The sequence below is a fragment of the Bufo gargarizans genome, chromosome 5, assembly GCF_014858855.1.
Source record: "Bufo gargarizans isolate SCDJY-AF-19 chromosome 5, ASM1485885v1, whole genome shotgun sequence".
Taxonomy (NCBI): Eukaryota; Metazoa; Chordata; class Amphibia; order Anura; family Bufonidae; genus Bufo; species Bufo gargarizans.
The window spans coordinates 88154002-88169485 of record NC_058084.1 but is presented as its reverse complement, the minus strand read 5'-3'; the positions used below and the strand labels follow the sequence as shown (position 1 = coordinate 88169485).

The window sequence follows — 15484 nt, the reverse complement described above, 5'->3', positions numbered from 1 at the left end:
TATACAGGGACACTCTGGGTCAATTTTTTGTTTTTGTTGACTTTTGCTATTTAGTATGGCTGTAAATAGCTGATTCGGGATGGCTCTTATTGGGAGTAGTCAAAGTGCTGGGTGGGTAACTACTCCCCACGTTCCAGGCCGGGTTTTGACAGCACCTGGCTATCCTTAAAAAGGAGAACGCCCTGTGTGTTGTGATCTGAGCCTTGTGCTGGGCTGAAAAGCTGAGACCCATGTGTTGGGAGAGCAGGCCACCTAACGCCTGCATTTAGACTGCTGAAGGCAGAACTGCCGACAAGGTGACATTTTTTGTTATGCATGAACTTTCTACTCGGTGCGAACAAACACCAACCCTGCAAAGAGTATTTTTTGTTTGACCTTATGTGTGAATAAACATGGACACTTGAATTACGAACTTTTATTTTGCCTCTGTACTGCACCCGCTTATCTCAACTACCAGAGCGAATCCCCAAAATATTTTTGCCACATAATGTGTCCCCTAAGGGATCATAAAAGAAATTTTCCTTTTTATAAATTTCTATTTTTTTGCCACATCATATTTATTAAAAATTTTTCTTTTATTTGTGTTTTATTAAATAAATTTTTTTTTTTTTTTTCATTTTTCTTTTAGGGGACACAGACTTTTGTTTGCACTATTTCCACTGTAACTGGGGCATCCAAAGGAGCCCCAGTTACAGGGGAAACCAGCCTGCTGTGGGGGTATTGTACAAGGCAGAGCTGATCAGGGTCTCCTGGCCCTGCGCTCCTCTGTCCAGGTGACGGGGGCCGCAAACCATGGTTCTGGGGGCCGCAGATTATGCACCCCTGCTTTAGTGCAATGGTCTCTAACCTCTCCATCTACTGCAAAACTACAACTCCCAGCATTCCCAGACAACTGGTAAGCAAACCAGTTGGCGGTCACTGCTTTGGTGCTTTATTCTGCATAACATACACAATACCCAGGGTCGGACTCTGCCATCCCCTGGTGCGCCCAAAAAGTCCAGGAGAAAAAAATCTATGTGGCTACCTTTCAGTAATTTGCCAAAATAGTCTATTTTTGCAATTTCAAACCTATTAGACTTTATTCATGATATGGAGGTTGGGCCCTGAGAATCATTTCCTCTGGTGGGCACAAGGAACCCCAGTCCAACATTGACAATACCTATCGACATTTCACGTATCATGAACCATATGTTCTAGACTGGAGACACAATATTTATACAATGACATATTATATTCAAGCTGCCAAAAAACACTTTAGTTCCGGTATCTACAGAGATAATTAAGGTAATTGCATCCAGGATGACTTCATATTATTCTCCTGAATATGTCAGTAAATTCATTGCAGAGGCAAAAATTTCCTGGAAATCAGCACGTGGTGCAGTAGGGATGGAGCAGCAGGTCAGAATAAATTGGCGTCATAATATAGTATAGAAGTAAATTATACTGTAGTATGACACCGGAGAAGTTCGGGGAATCAGCGAATCTGCCCGCTGCAATAGAAATCTCATTAAGAGCCATAAAAATTTGCTTCATTCAACAAGGGATCTACAACAAAGGAGGAAAAGCATTTCTAGAAGGTGGCCAAAGAATAACCGGAGGTGGCCTCTTTCAGCACTTTTTGTTACTTTTCTCTAAGTTTTCCATTTGACTCATCCATGAGAGCCACCATTTTTCCACTATGGAGCATTTTCGGACTTACAAGCATTTATGTGACAGGTAGTCACAGCTCCGCCTCCTTTACCAGCATTACTGAGCAATAAAACTTATTTTCTTCAAAAGGATTCTTCAAGTTTTAGTAAATGTGTATCTGTATCTGCTTAGACTTTGTAATTCACAACACCTTGCATACGAAGTGCCCAACAGCAGACTTGAGGGTCCACGGGGTAGCAGATATAGCAGTTTTTTATTTTTTTATTTTCCAGAAATAGCAAGACTCTACTTCATGTGTCTGGTATTGCATCTCATTTCCATTCAATGGAATATGGCTGAGGTGCAATACTATAAAAAGCAGTGGACCTGGAACGGCACTGTTTCTGGTTAAAAAAATTAAATAAAATAAAAAGAATCTAAAGTCCTTTTATTTAATCCTAGACAAGCCCTTTAAGAAAATACAACTTCAGTGAGAGGTGGAGGGCACCTTTATGGAAAATTAAATACAGATCTCTTGGAAATTATAGGAAGCAGCAAAAAACACCTGGAACAGAATACAGTCAGTGTGAGCTTTTTATGTCCTGACTCCTTTACCACCGAATGTGGATGTCAGGGAAAGTTCCTCTCGACCCACTTGATGTGGGGGAAACTTTAAGGGATAAAGGGGTTGTCTGGGTGTTCAATACTGGTGACCTATCCTTAGGATAGGTCATCAATATCAGATCGGTGGGGTCCGACACCTGGCACCCCTGCTGATCAGCTGTTTGAAGAGGCCATGATGCTCTGACCTTCTCACAGCTCACCAAGCACAGCTCCGTCCATTGGATATCGGCTGTCCTTGATATTGCAGCTCATCCCCATTCACTTGAATAAGACTGAGCCACATCTAGGCCATGTGACTGTTGAATTTGATGACACACGCCCGGTAAGAGGCCATGGCGCTCACCAGAGTGCCATGGTCTCTTCAAACAGCGAGGATGGCAGAAGTCAGACCATGACCGATCAGATATTAATGACATCAATATCAAAATCTTGGGAAAAAAAACTTTAAACGCTATTGCATAGGTCAATCTTATACTTGACCCTCACTCAGGCTACAAACTGAGCACAACACCTAACCAAAATAGTCTACACACTCAGGAACACTAATGCTGCCACCACTTACATATGGGTGGTAAGTCCCAACATCTCACACACAAGGTACTCACTGTCATCAGCTGCACTCTAGCAGTCAACAGGTCTCAGGCTTCAATAGATACATAGTAAATACACAAAATAACAGCCTAAATAAACAACACATACAACATGCACAAACAGTAACAAAACTAAAAATGAGGGGAGAAAAAAAGAGTCGAATATTTAGCAATTCCGTGTCCTTTTTCTCCTCGCAGTGAGCACAAATCCAGATCGATTGGGTCCCCAAATAGTGTGATTTCATGTGGACCAGACCACCATTTTTACACTGTCCGGCATGACTATGTAGAATGGTGATCGTCCTCCTTCTTGGGTCAGACCACTGGAAAGGATCTTTATTATGTTGGCCTTAGCATACCTGAAAGCCACCTAGCTTTTTCCACCAGCAGATGTGACACCAGGTCATGCCAAACCAGGACCAGATATCATAACAGTCATTCATTTACAGACCATATTAGCTCTTGATCAGACACACAGCAAACATAAACTATGTAATCATTAGTGTTGAGCGCGAATATTCGAAAAGCAAATTTTTATCGCGAATATCGGTACTTCGAGAATTCGCGAATATTTAGAATATAGTGCTATATATTCAGAATAACGAATATTCGTGTTTATTTTATTTTTTTAACACAGTACACATCAGGTGATCATCCCTCCCTTCTTCTAGGTTGTGGGCCAATGAGAAGGCTTTGTCACAGCTTAGCAACATCCCTAGCAACCAATAGAATAGTTGCCTGCCCCTTACTATACAAGTTGCACGTATTGCGAAAAAATATGCGCATCATTCATTGCCGAAAATTCGCAAGCGCAAATATATTGGAGTACTCTATCTGCATATAAAGCTATTCTAATGTTCTGCCGTGTCAACCATTTTCTCCAGTCTCAGGAAACTTATACCAGCTTGAAAAATGTAGCATAAGTGACCCACGCCGGGATTTCGCGTGTATTACGCGAATAATACATTGCCAATTTTTCCAATCACCCGGGACCCACGCCGATCGGCTGTTTGAGAAGGCGCTGAAGCTCCTGTGAGCGCTGGTGCCTTCTCAGCTGAAAAGCAGGGGGCCCGACCTGGGTCAGACCTCCACCAATTACAGGGGTGTAGCTATAGGGGGTGCAGAGTGAGCAGTCGCTACCGGGCACAGGAGCCTGAGGGGCCCCAAAGACCCTTGTGCCGCATAAAAAAACTACTGGTATTATAGAAAGTGCATGCTGTTCTAGTTACACCTCTGGCTGGAGGGAAGGGGTTAGGTCAAGAATTTGGCATAAGGGGGTGGGTGCCGTTTCAGTTTTTGCCTCAGGCAGTACGAAGGCTATGTGCTCCCCTGCCCCTGGCCACTGAGGGAAGGGGGGCCCAAGCTAAACTCTTGCACCAGGGCCGATGAGCCTTTAGCTACGCCCCTGGCCGATCAGATACCCAAGATCTATCCTGGGTAAAGGTCATCAATAATAAAATATTAAAATCTCGGTAAACCCCTTTAAAGAAGACCTTTCACGAGTTCTGACTTTACAATATGAATTCCTGGCACTGTAGGGCATGTTTACTAGATGTTATATCACTAATGTTTGTACTGATATGCTCCTCTGTTGCGGCGCTGTGCCCCCCGTTCTGTTTTGCTGCCCTGTATGCTTATCAATAGCATCAGTACAGGGAGGAGGAGACAGACATGTTTCTCAGGGGCGTCTCCTTCTCCCTGGCTGTGAGATGTCCAATCTCAGAGGAGCACGTCACAGCCATTGAGAAAAAACATCTCACCACCTCTCTGGCTGTGACGCTCTCTGCTGAGATTGGACAGCACACAGCCAGGGAGGAGGAGACGCCCCCTGAGAAACATGTCCGTCTCCTCCTCCCTGTACCGATGCTATTGATCAGCATACAGGGCGCAAAACAGAACGGGGGGCACAGCGCCAGAACAGAGGAGCATATCAGTACAAACATTAGTGATATAACATCTAGTAAACATGCCCTACAGTGCCAGGAATTGATATTGTAATGTCAGAACCGTGTAAGGTCCTCTTTAAATAAAATTCAAGCTTTTATTATCACACCTTTAAAAAAATCTGACGGTTCAGAGTGGGCCCTCACGCTTTTCGAACAATAAAATCCATTGAGGTAATTTATCAAACTAGTGTAAAGTAGAACTGGTTAAGTTTCCCCTAGCAACCAATCAGATTCCACCTTTCATTTTTGACAGCTCCTTTGGAAAATGAAAGGAGGAATCTGATTGGCTGCTATGGCAACTAAGCCAGTTCTACTTTACACCAGTTTGATAAATGACCCCACATGTTTTTGGATATTTGCGTTTTCCTGCATTGACCCAGAATCTCCTTCCGTACACTATCAAGTCATGTTATACAGCGGAAAGCTGACTTTTTTGTTTTCTTTAAATTTTTTCCCTTCTGGCGCCAGAAAACTGCTGGAATACAAGGTGTAATTGAGTAACTGTTGATCCCTTTCCTGAAATTGAATCCCCACACCCCAGCCTCATTGCCCAGTGCAAGTCCCAAAATTCTGTTCAGCATGCAATGTGATAGGACACCCGCAGCCTGGCCAAGGGGAAATGTTGGTGTCCCCCTCTTGGCACTCAGCACCCAGGGCACATACCCTGCTTAAACCAATCCTGACAAGACGTTTAGTGCCAACTGAACTGCATTCAACTTTCTTGATGGTCTGGTGGAATTTCTCTGCTGCAGATAGGTTACAAATAGCTGAACCAGAGCTTTAGACCAGAGCTCCCCAGAACCAAAGGTGAGCCACAATAATGCTGTATATAAGTCATAGGAGCCAGCAGTTATAGTGGGTTGTCACTAGAAAAGGTCTCATATGCATAGGAATATATGAGGCCCTACAATCCAACTCTTTCCTGCTGGATTCTGTATGAGGTGCCATATGGCGGTACACCGAGCATCTATGGCTCTGTAGTACAGGCTCAGTGCACACGACTCTGCTGTGCCTGTACCTACAGTGCCTACGAAAAGTATTCACCCCCCTTGACTTTTTTCGTGTTTTGTTACATTACAGTCTTAAATTCAATGTTTTGTTAATCTGAATTTCATGTGATGGATCAGAACACAATAGTCTAAGTTGGTGAAGTGAAATGAGAAAAATATATAAATAAAACTATTGTTTAGAAATAGAAAACAGAAAATTGGCATGTACGTTTGTATTCACCCCCTTTGTTAGGAAGCCCATAAAAAGCTCTGGTGCAGCCAATTAGCTTGAGAAGTCACATAATTAGTGAAATGATGTCCACCTGAGTGCAATCTAAGTGTCACATGATCTGTCATTACATATACACACCTTTTTTGAAAGGCCCCAGAGGCTGCAGCACCTAAGCAAGAGGCATCACTAACCAAACACTGCCATGAAGACCAAGGAACTCTCCAAACAAGTAAGGGACAATGTTGTTGAGAAGCACAAGTCAGGGTTAGGTTATAAAAAAAAAAATCCAAATCTTTGATTCCCAAGAGCACCATCAAATCTATCATAACCAAATGGAAAGAACATGACACAACAGAAAACCTGCCAAGAGACGGCCGCCCACCAAAACTCACGGACCGGGCAAGGAGGGTATTAATCAGAGAGGCAGCGCAGAGACCTAAGGTAACCCTGGAGGAGCTGCAGAGTTCCCCAGCAGAGACTGGAGTATCTTTACATAGGACGACAATAAGCCGTACGCTCCATAGAGTTGGGCTTTATGGCAGAGTGGCCAGAAGAAAGCCATTACTTTCAGCTAAAAACAATAAGGCGCGTTGTGAGTTTGTGAAAAGGCATGTGAGAGACTCCCAAAATGTATGGAGGAAGGTTCTCTGGTCTGAGGAGACTAAAACTGAACTTTTCGGCCATCAAAGAAAAGGCTGTGTCTGGTGCAAACCCAACACATCACATCACCCAAAGAACACCATCCCCACAGTGAGACATGGTGGTGGCAGCATCATGCTGTGGGGATGGGACTGGGAAACTGGTCAGAGTTGAGGGAAAGGTGGATGGTGCTAAATACAGGGATATTCTTGAGAAAAACCTTTCCCACTCTGTGGGTGATCTGAGGCTAGGACGGAGGTTCACCTTCCAGCGGGACAATGACCCCAAAGACACCGCTAAAGCAACACTTGAGTGGTTTAAGGGGAAACATGTACATTTGTTGGAATGGCCTAGTCAAAGCCCAGATCTCAATCCAATAGAAAATCTGTGGTCAGACTTAAAGATTGCTGTTCACAAGCGCCAACCATCCAACTTGAAGGAGCTGGTGCAGTTTTGCAAGGAGGAATGGGAAAAAAACTGTGGTAAGATGTGGCAAGCTCACAGAGACTTATCCAAAGAGACTTAGAGCTGTTATTGCCGCAAAAGGTGGCTCTAAAAAGTATTGACTTTAGGGCGGTGAATAGTTATGCACATTAACTTTTTCTGTTATTTTGTCCTATTTCTTGTTTGCTTCACAATAAATAAATAAAAAAACATCTTCAAAGTTGTGGGCATGTTCTGTATATTAAATGATGCAAATCCTCAAACAATCCATGTTAATTCCAGGTTGTGAGGCACCAAAACATGAAAAAGTCAAGGAGGGTGAATACTTTTGCAAGGCACTGTATGTTGGTTAAGAACCTAATACGAAAAAAGTGAACTACAAGTAGCAGAACACATGAAATGTTTGCTTCAACTCTATAGAAGCGCAGATTCTCCTTATCACCTCATTTAAGCAAATCCTTGTGCCAAATCTATATAAAACTGAGAATGTGACAGGGTCAGGTGAAATGTCATACCCTGTAGACTACGGCAATGACTAAACAATGCTGGTAATCCTAGAAGCTCCATATAAAACCTGATCCAGTAATGATACCCAAGACAAGTGTCGCCCAAGGATCTTTCGAGTGTAAAGTCTGTTAGGCGGAAAACCCTAAAGAGACTTTAAAGGGGTTTTCCAGGCCCATGAAATCGATAACCTATCCTCAGGATCGGTCATTAATATCTGATTTGAGAGGATCTTACACCCTACACCCCAGCGATCAGCTGTTCCATGCAGCCTCTGGCACTGGAGCTAGCTCTGTGAATGGAACAGGAAAGCACAGCGCCGTTCCAAGTGTAGTGGCCGTGTTGAGTTATTGCAGCTCTGCACCCCTTTTACTTTAAAGGTAGCAGAGCTGCAGTAACCCAGCACAGCCACTACACATAACTACTGTGAAGGGGCACAAAGGTGGGCATAAGTACTGTGAATGGGCTCAAAGGTGGACATAACTAGAGTGAAGGGGCACAAAGGTGGGCATAACTACAGTGAAGGGGCACAAAGGTGGGTGTAACTACTGTGAAGGGGCACAAAGGTGGGTGTAACTACTGTGAAGGGGCACAAAGGTGGGCATAACTACTGTGAAAGGGTACAACGGTGGGCATAACTACTGTAAAGGGGCACAAAGGTGGGCATAACTACTGTGAAGGGGCACAATGGTGGGTGTAACTACTGTGAAGGGGCACAAAGGTGGGCATAACTACTGTGAAAGGGCATAACGGTGGGCATAACTATTGTAAAGGGGCACAAAGGTGGGCATAACTACTGTGAAGGGGCACAAAGGTAGGCGGGGGGGGGGGGGGGCAGTGGGTTACTGTCGCAATGCTGAACCTTTGCCCCAGATGCTGGAAAGTCTAACTACACCTCTGCTTTGACTAGCTATATCTGAAAGCTGGGTACCAACCTAATATGATCACCATTATAGATCTTACAGGTGTTGTCAGCCAGCTGCTCCAAACTTTTGGATTTCTGGATGGCAAAACCTTCTAGTTAAACTGGTTGACCTGTTACATGTGCACTTGGCAGCTGAAGCATCTGTGTTGGTCCCATGTTCATATGTGTCCACATTGCAGAAAAAAATGTTTAAATATACAGTGGCGGAAATAATTATTTGACCCCTCACTGATTTTGTAAGTTTGTCCAATGACAAAGAAATGAAAAGTCTCAGAACAGTATCATTTCAATGGTAGGTTTATTGTAACAGTGGCAGATAGCACATCAAAAGGAAAATCGAATAAATAACTTTAAATAAAAGATAGCAACTGATTTGCATTTCATTGAGTGAAATAAGTATTTGAACCCCTACCAACCATTAAGAGTTCTGGCTCCCACAGAGTGGTTAGACACTTCTACTCAATTAGTCACCCTCATTAAGGACACCTGTCTTAACTAGTCACCTGTATAAAAGACACCTGTCCACAGAATCAATCAATCAAGCAGACTCCAAACTCTCCAACATGGGAAAGACCAAAGAGCTGTCCAAGGATGTCAGAGACAAAATTGTAGACCTGCACAAGGCTGGAATGGGCTACAAAACCATTAGCAAGAAGCTGGGAGAGAAGGTGACAACTGTTGGTGCGATTGTTCGAAAATGGAAGGAGCACAAAATGACCATCAATCTACCTCGCTCTGGGGCTCCACGCAAGATCTCACCTCGTGGGGTGTCAATGGTTCTGAGAAAGGTGAAAAAGCATCCTAGAACTACACGGGAGGAGTTAGTTAATGACCTCAAATTAGCAGGGACCACAGTCACCAAGAAAACCATTGGAAACACATTACACCGCAATGGATTAAAATCCTGCAGGGCTCGCAAGGTCCCCCTGCTCAGGAAGGCACATGTGCAGGCCCGTCTGAAGTTTGCCAATGAACACCTGAATGATTCAGAGAGTGACTGGGAGAAGGTGCTGTGGTCTGATGAGACCAAAATAGAGCTCTTTGGCATTAACTCAACTCGCTGTGTTTGGAGGAAGAAAAATGCTGCCTATGACCCCCAAAACACCTGTCCCCACCGTCAAGCATGGGGGTGGAAACATTTTGCTTTGGGGGTGTTTTTCTGCTAAGGGCACAGGACAACTTATTCGCATAAACGGGAAAATGGACGGAGCCATGTATCGTGAAATCCTGAGCGACAACCTCCTTCCCTCTGCCAGGAAACTGAAAATGGGTCGTGGATGGGTGTTCCAGCACGACAATGACCCAAAACATACAGCAGAGGCAACAAAGGAGTGGCTCAAGAAGAAGCACATTAAGGTCATGGAGTGGCCTAGTCAGTCTCCGGACCTTAATCCAATCGAAAACCTATGGAGGGAGCTCAAGCTCAGAGTTGCACAGAGACAGCCTCGAAACCTTAGGGATTTAGAGATGATCTGCAAAGAGGAGTGGACCAACATTCCTCCTAAAATGTGCGCAAACTTGGTCATCAATTACAAGAAACGTTTGACCTCTGTGCTTGCAAACAAGGGTTTTTCCACCAAGTATTAAGTCTTTTTTTGTTAGAGGGTTCAAATACTTATTTCACTCAATGAAATGCAAATCAGTTGCTATCTTTTATTTAAAGTTATTTATTCGATTTTCCTTTTGATGTGCTATCTGCCACTGTTACAATAAACCTACCATTGAAATGATACTGTTCTGAGACTTTTCATTTCTTTGTCATTGGACAAACTTACAAAATCAGTGAGGGGTCAAATAATTATTTCCTCCACTGTATACAAATGAGCCTTTAGCAGCAACGGGGGCATTGCCGTTACACCTAGAGTCTCTGCTCTCTGCATCTGCCCACCCTCTGCACTTTGATTGACAGGACCAGGCGGTGTAAAAGTCATCACACCTGGCCCTGTCAATCAAAGTACAGAGGGTGCGGTAGTTGCAGAGAGAGCAGAGCCTCTAGGTGTAACGGCAACGCCCCCATTGCTCCTAGAGGCTCACTTGCATATATTAAAATATCATTTTTCTCAGCGGGCACATCTGAACATGGGACCAACACAGACGCCTTCAGCTGCCAAGCGCACATGTAACAGGTCAGCCAGTGTCATAGGGACAAATCTGCTGACAGATGTCCTTTAAAGGGGTTTTCTGGAAGTTCAGTATTGATGGCCTACCCTACTACCCATGGCCATAAAATGTCTCTGAGACAAGAATAGCGTCTCCATTTCTCCAATTACAGTGGAGAGCATCACAGCCAGGGAGAAAAACAGTTCACCTTCTCCCTGGCTGTGATGCTCTCCGCTACGATTGAAGCATGGCACAGCCAGGGAGAAGGAGACACCCCCTGAGAAACCCTGGCATCTCCTCCTCCCTGTACCGAAGCTCAGTATTTACATACTGGGAGCGAAAACTGCATGGGGGCACAGTGGGGCAAGCAAGGGGTATTTGAAAAAAAGAACAAGAATGGCAGCATCAGCGGAGTGTACCCGGCAAGTAAAGGTACTTAATTAAACAACAAAAAAATCCATGAAAGCTCCTCTTTAATTTGCTTTATGTAAACAGCCAGTTACATAGAGGAAGATATATTTACATTGTTCTTGATCTCTGTTGTTTTATTAAAGAGGACCCGTCACCTCTCCTGACATGTCTGTTTTAGTAACGACTTGCATTCCCCAAGTAATACAATTTTGGAGCCTCTTTTCATATAATTCTATGTTGTTCCATTCCTTTATTATTCCTGCTAGAAGTTTCTGAATTCATTTCCAACTTGGTACGAGTTGGGAGGGCTGAGTTTCTGCATCCTCTGACAGTGACAGCAATGATTGAACAGTGTCCGATTGTACAGAGACATCTCCCCAACTGATAACACCCAGTCGGCAATGCATTCATAAACTTCTAACAGCAATAATAGAGGAATGGCACAACATAGAGTCATAGTTATAGATGTTTCAGAATAGTCTTTTAATATAGAATACATTTATGTACTAAAACATTCATGTCAAGAGAGGTGAAGGGTCCTCTTTAAACATACTGGACCCCACATACTGTACACTATTATCTCCTGATGATGATGAGTGTAAGACACCAATGATGCCCCACACTGTCCAGTTGTTATTTAGTCATTTCTAGGAAAGCTGGGTTACAGCTATAATGACTGTTATTACTACTCTTAGGGATGCATCACCCAAATTTCCCATTCCCCCCCCCCCCCCCCCAGTGTTAATGCTGATCACGATGCTACTCACAGAAACAGGTACAAATACTGTAAGAAATAATCAGTAGAGCAGAATGTTTAATCAGTATAATAACTTATACATACTCATTTTTAGCTTGGCTTTATCTTTTCGATTTTGGTAATTATTGCCTGTGGCAGGTCTGAAACAGGGCCTCCCACTCCCCATCTGCCAGTTATTATATTGGTGTATTCTTATGTTGCAGAAAGGGCATTGAGGGTGTTCAGGAACCGGGGCTCATGTGCAACTCCTACTTCTGCATTGCCTATCCCTATCCCCCTAGCCTGCAGAATTAAAGGGGTTTTCTAGGATCTTCATATTGATGGGAATTAGACTCTCTCCACACCCTTGCTGATCATCTGTTTGAGGAATCGACAAGATGGTGTCAGGGCCCATAAGATGGTATCAGTGACACTAAGATGGTGTCAAGACCAATAAGATGGTGTCAGGACAACTGAGATTCCATCAGAGCCACTGAGATGGTGTCAGGAACAATATGAGCTTTGGTGAGCACCTAGGCCTCCTCACAGCTTACCAAGCACAGCACTGTCTGTTGGATAGTGGCTGTGCTTGGTATCAAAGCTCTGTCCCATTCACTTGACTGGGACAGAGCTGTGCCTAGGTCATGTGATCGATGAATGTGATGTTACGTGGCCTCGGAAGAAGCCTAAGCTCTCACGGAGCACTGCAGCTTCTTCACACAGCTGATCGGTGAGGGTGCCGGGAGTCAGACCCCCTCTGATCTCAAATTTTTACCTATCCTGAGGATATGCCATCAATATGAAGATTCCAGAAACCCCTTTAATAAATGACATGTCTGTAACTAAGACTCATGCAGTTATATAAATTTCTATTTCATAGCCACTTAGATGGTGTAATGATCAATGAGATGGTGTCAGGACCACTGAGATAATGTCAGAACCAATAAGATGGTGTTAGGGCCACTGAGATCGTGTCAGAACCAATAAGATGCTGTCAGGGTCCATAATATGGTATCAGGGACACTAAGATGGTGTCAAGACCAATAGGATGTTGTGAAGTCCTGTAAGATGGACAACCTTGATTCTGTCAGGACTAATAAGATGGTACCAGGGCTACTGAGATTGTGTCAAGACCAATAAGATGGTGTAAGAACTACTGAGATAGTGTCTCAACCAATAATATGGTGTCAGGGCCTATAGGATGATATCTGTGACACTAAAATGGTGTCAAGATCAATAGGATGGCATCAAGACCAGTAAGATGGTGTTAGAACAACTTGGATGCTGTCAGGACAAATAAGATGGCACCAGTACCATTGAGATGGTGTTAGAACTAATAAGATGGTATCAGGGCCATTAAGATGGTGTGTTAGGACCACTGAGATGGTGTCAGGAACAATAAAATGGTGTTAGGACCACAAAGATGGTGTTAAGTCGTTCATCATCTGTAACTTACAGACTCCTCAGCTGGAAACAGTCCATAATCTGACAAGGCTGATGAAGGAATAATTATGTGAATCCTCTATAGTGCAGTTATTCCCCACAATTTTACCTCCAAGATTCTCGCCTTCTTGGGGAACCCCTATAACTACCACATGTGTAAGGCCCCAGAGGGTGCATTACCACCTTTTGTACCCTGCTACTCTCTCTATTGGGCTAGTGTCGTGTCATCTATGTATTTATTTACAGGTCCTAAACACTGTGCATATCTCTTTCCTTGTAACTTATTATGTTCAAGTGTAATATGCCTGGTTCAACAGCAGGTGGCAGCATAAATAGCAGAGCTGCAGGTCCAGAGAATGGAGCTTTCCTTTTCATTCTAACACCCCAAACCCTGTCCAAGCCAGCTAGAGCACCTTCAGCTCTGCTGGATATGGAGGCCAAAGCTTGAAGCCTCTGAAGCCAGGAGTAAAGTTTTCCCTGGACAAAGCTAGAAGCCTGTAAAGTGTTGGAGAAACATTTATTCAAGTAAAGCTGTTATCAACTTCATCACAAGGTCTGGACTAAATTTATTTCATCATCCCCTCCATCAACAAAACCCCCTTTTCATTGCTGTGGAGCCAATGCCTAGGGTCCACCGTGACACGCGCACAAGACATAAAGGCTACCTTATACCCCTCTGGCCTTCCTACACCTGGGTACCATCTACCATATCACTTAAAGGGGCCCTGTGCCACTGTCTCTGGTGTCACAAAAAACGAGTACTCTTTTTCCTCTTAAAGGGCCCTGGCGTGAGGCGCCCCCCTGCACATGCCTACTGCTAAAGTGACAGAAACCGTTGCTGGGGAACCCCTAACCATGTTTCCAGGAATCCTTTTTGGGAAACACTACTACAGAACATAAAGTAGGAAGCCTCATCGGGCCTTCAATAACACAATAGAACAGACCACACTGTGTGAGGCATATTCTGTACATAATCAATTATCATTATACATACTGAAATGAAAAGCAAAGCACCCATCATAGGAAAGCAGTGATGAATAGCATCCTACAATAAAGTGGAGGATGCAATGCCAGCAAACGTGGTCATCGTCTAACAAATCTATGCTGACGTCGGCTTTAAATTCCTCATTATTCTGTAACTGTCAGTATTAAGTTATTAGGCAGACGTAAGGCACAATCCACCTTAAACGTGGACAGACATAGCCAGAGATGGCGGTCAATTATAACACACAATACATGCCAAAAGTCAAATCAATACCAAATAAAATAGCATAAACATATATTTTTTTTTTAAAAGAAGAATACTGGGTTGTCAGGAACAGGGGAGTTGAGCAAGATACATGGAAATTTTGTCTAGTCACAGTTCAGGCATTTCCACAAATCTGCCTCTTTTTACATGATGCGGATCAAGGGGCAGGAAAATGAGATGCTGCTTACCAGGTTCCACATGCCAAGGATAATTGTTCCAGTTCGGACATGACAACACAAGCAACAGCTGTTTGAGTAAAATCGAGCCCATGGTGAATGCATCTTCATGTTTCCGATTTTTTCTTTTAAAATAAAATAAAATCACTCCCTGGAAGTACAATCTTGAATATCGCAGAGCAAAGCCTTGAGAGCTAGTTCCTGCCGAGTAGCAGAAGCTGCTTCAATGCATGGGAATGTTCAGCAAAGCTTCAGCACCACAGGCACACAGCATCCCTAGTCATCCAGTCTATAAATGAGATTAGCAGATCTAGGTTTCCTCTGAAAGCTGTGTGTCAGTGCCCCCTAGTGGAGAGGAGGATGTATGGCGGTGCACACGGATCAGATGCTTCAGTATTATCACCTCTTAGGCCTCCTGCACACGACCGTAGGTGTCCCGTTGCCGTATTGCGGACTGCATTTACGGATCCACAATACACGGGCACCGTTCCGTGTGTATTCCGCATCACGGATGTGGACCCATTCACTTCAATGGGTCCGCAAATCCAGAGATGCGGAACGGAAGCACGGAACGGAAACACTACGGAGTGCTTCCGTGGGGTTTCGTCCCGTACTTCCGTTCTGCAAAAAGATAGAACATGTCCTATCTTTTTGCGGAACGGCCGGATCGCGGACCCATTAAAGTGAATGGGTCCGCGATCCGCTGGCGCTGCCCCACGGACTGTGTTTGTGCATTTTGCGGGCTGCAGCACGGCCACGGGGCGTACACGTTCGTGTGCAGGTGGTCTTACTAAAATCAACCAACAAATGCAATAAGAAAGTGTTAGGCCCGCTACAGCAGGATGAG

At 44.1% G+C, this 15484-nt stretch overlaps 1 protein-coding gene across 1 annotated transcript in view; it reads right to left on the bottom strand.

Annotated features, from left to right (window-relative positions):
* Positions 1 to 14836, bottom strand: part of LAPTM4B (lysosomal protein transmembrane 4 beta) — a 96121-nt gene extending 81285 nt beyond the window's left edge. Inside the window, exon 1 of the mRNA XM_044294642.1 lies at positions 14650 to 14836. Coding sequence (XP_044150577.1) covers positions 14650 to 14748 — 99 coding nt within the window. The 5' untranslated portion in view covers positions 14749 to 14836. The remainder of the gene's footprint in view (positions 1 to 14649) is intronic.
* Positions 14837 to 15484: the final 648 nt, after the last annotated feature.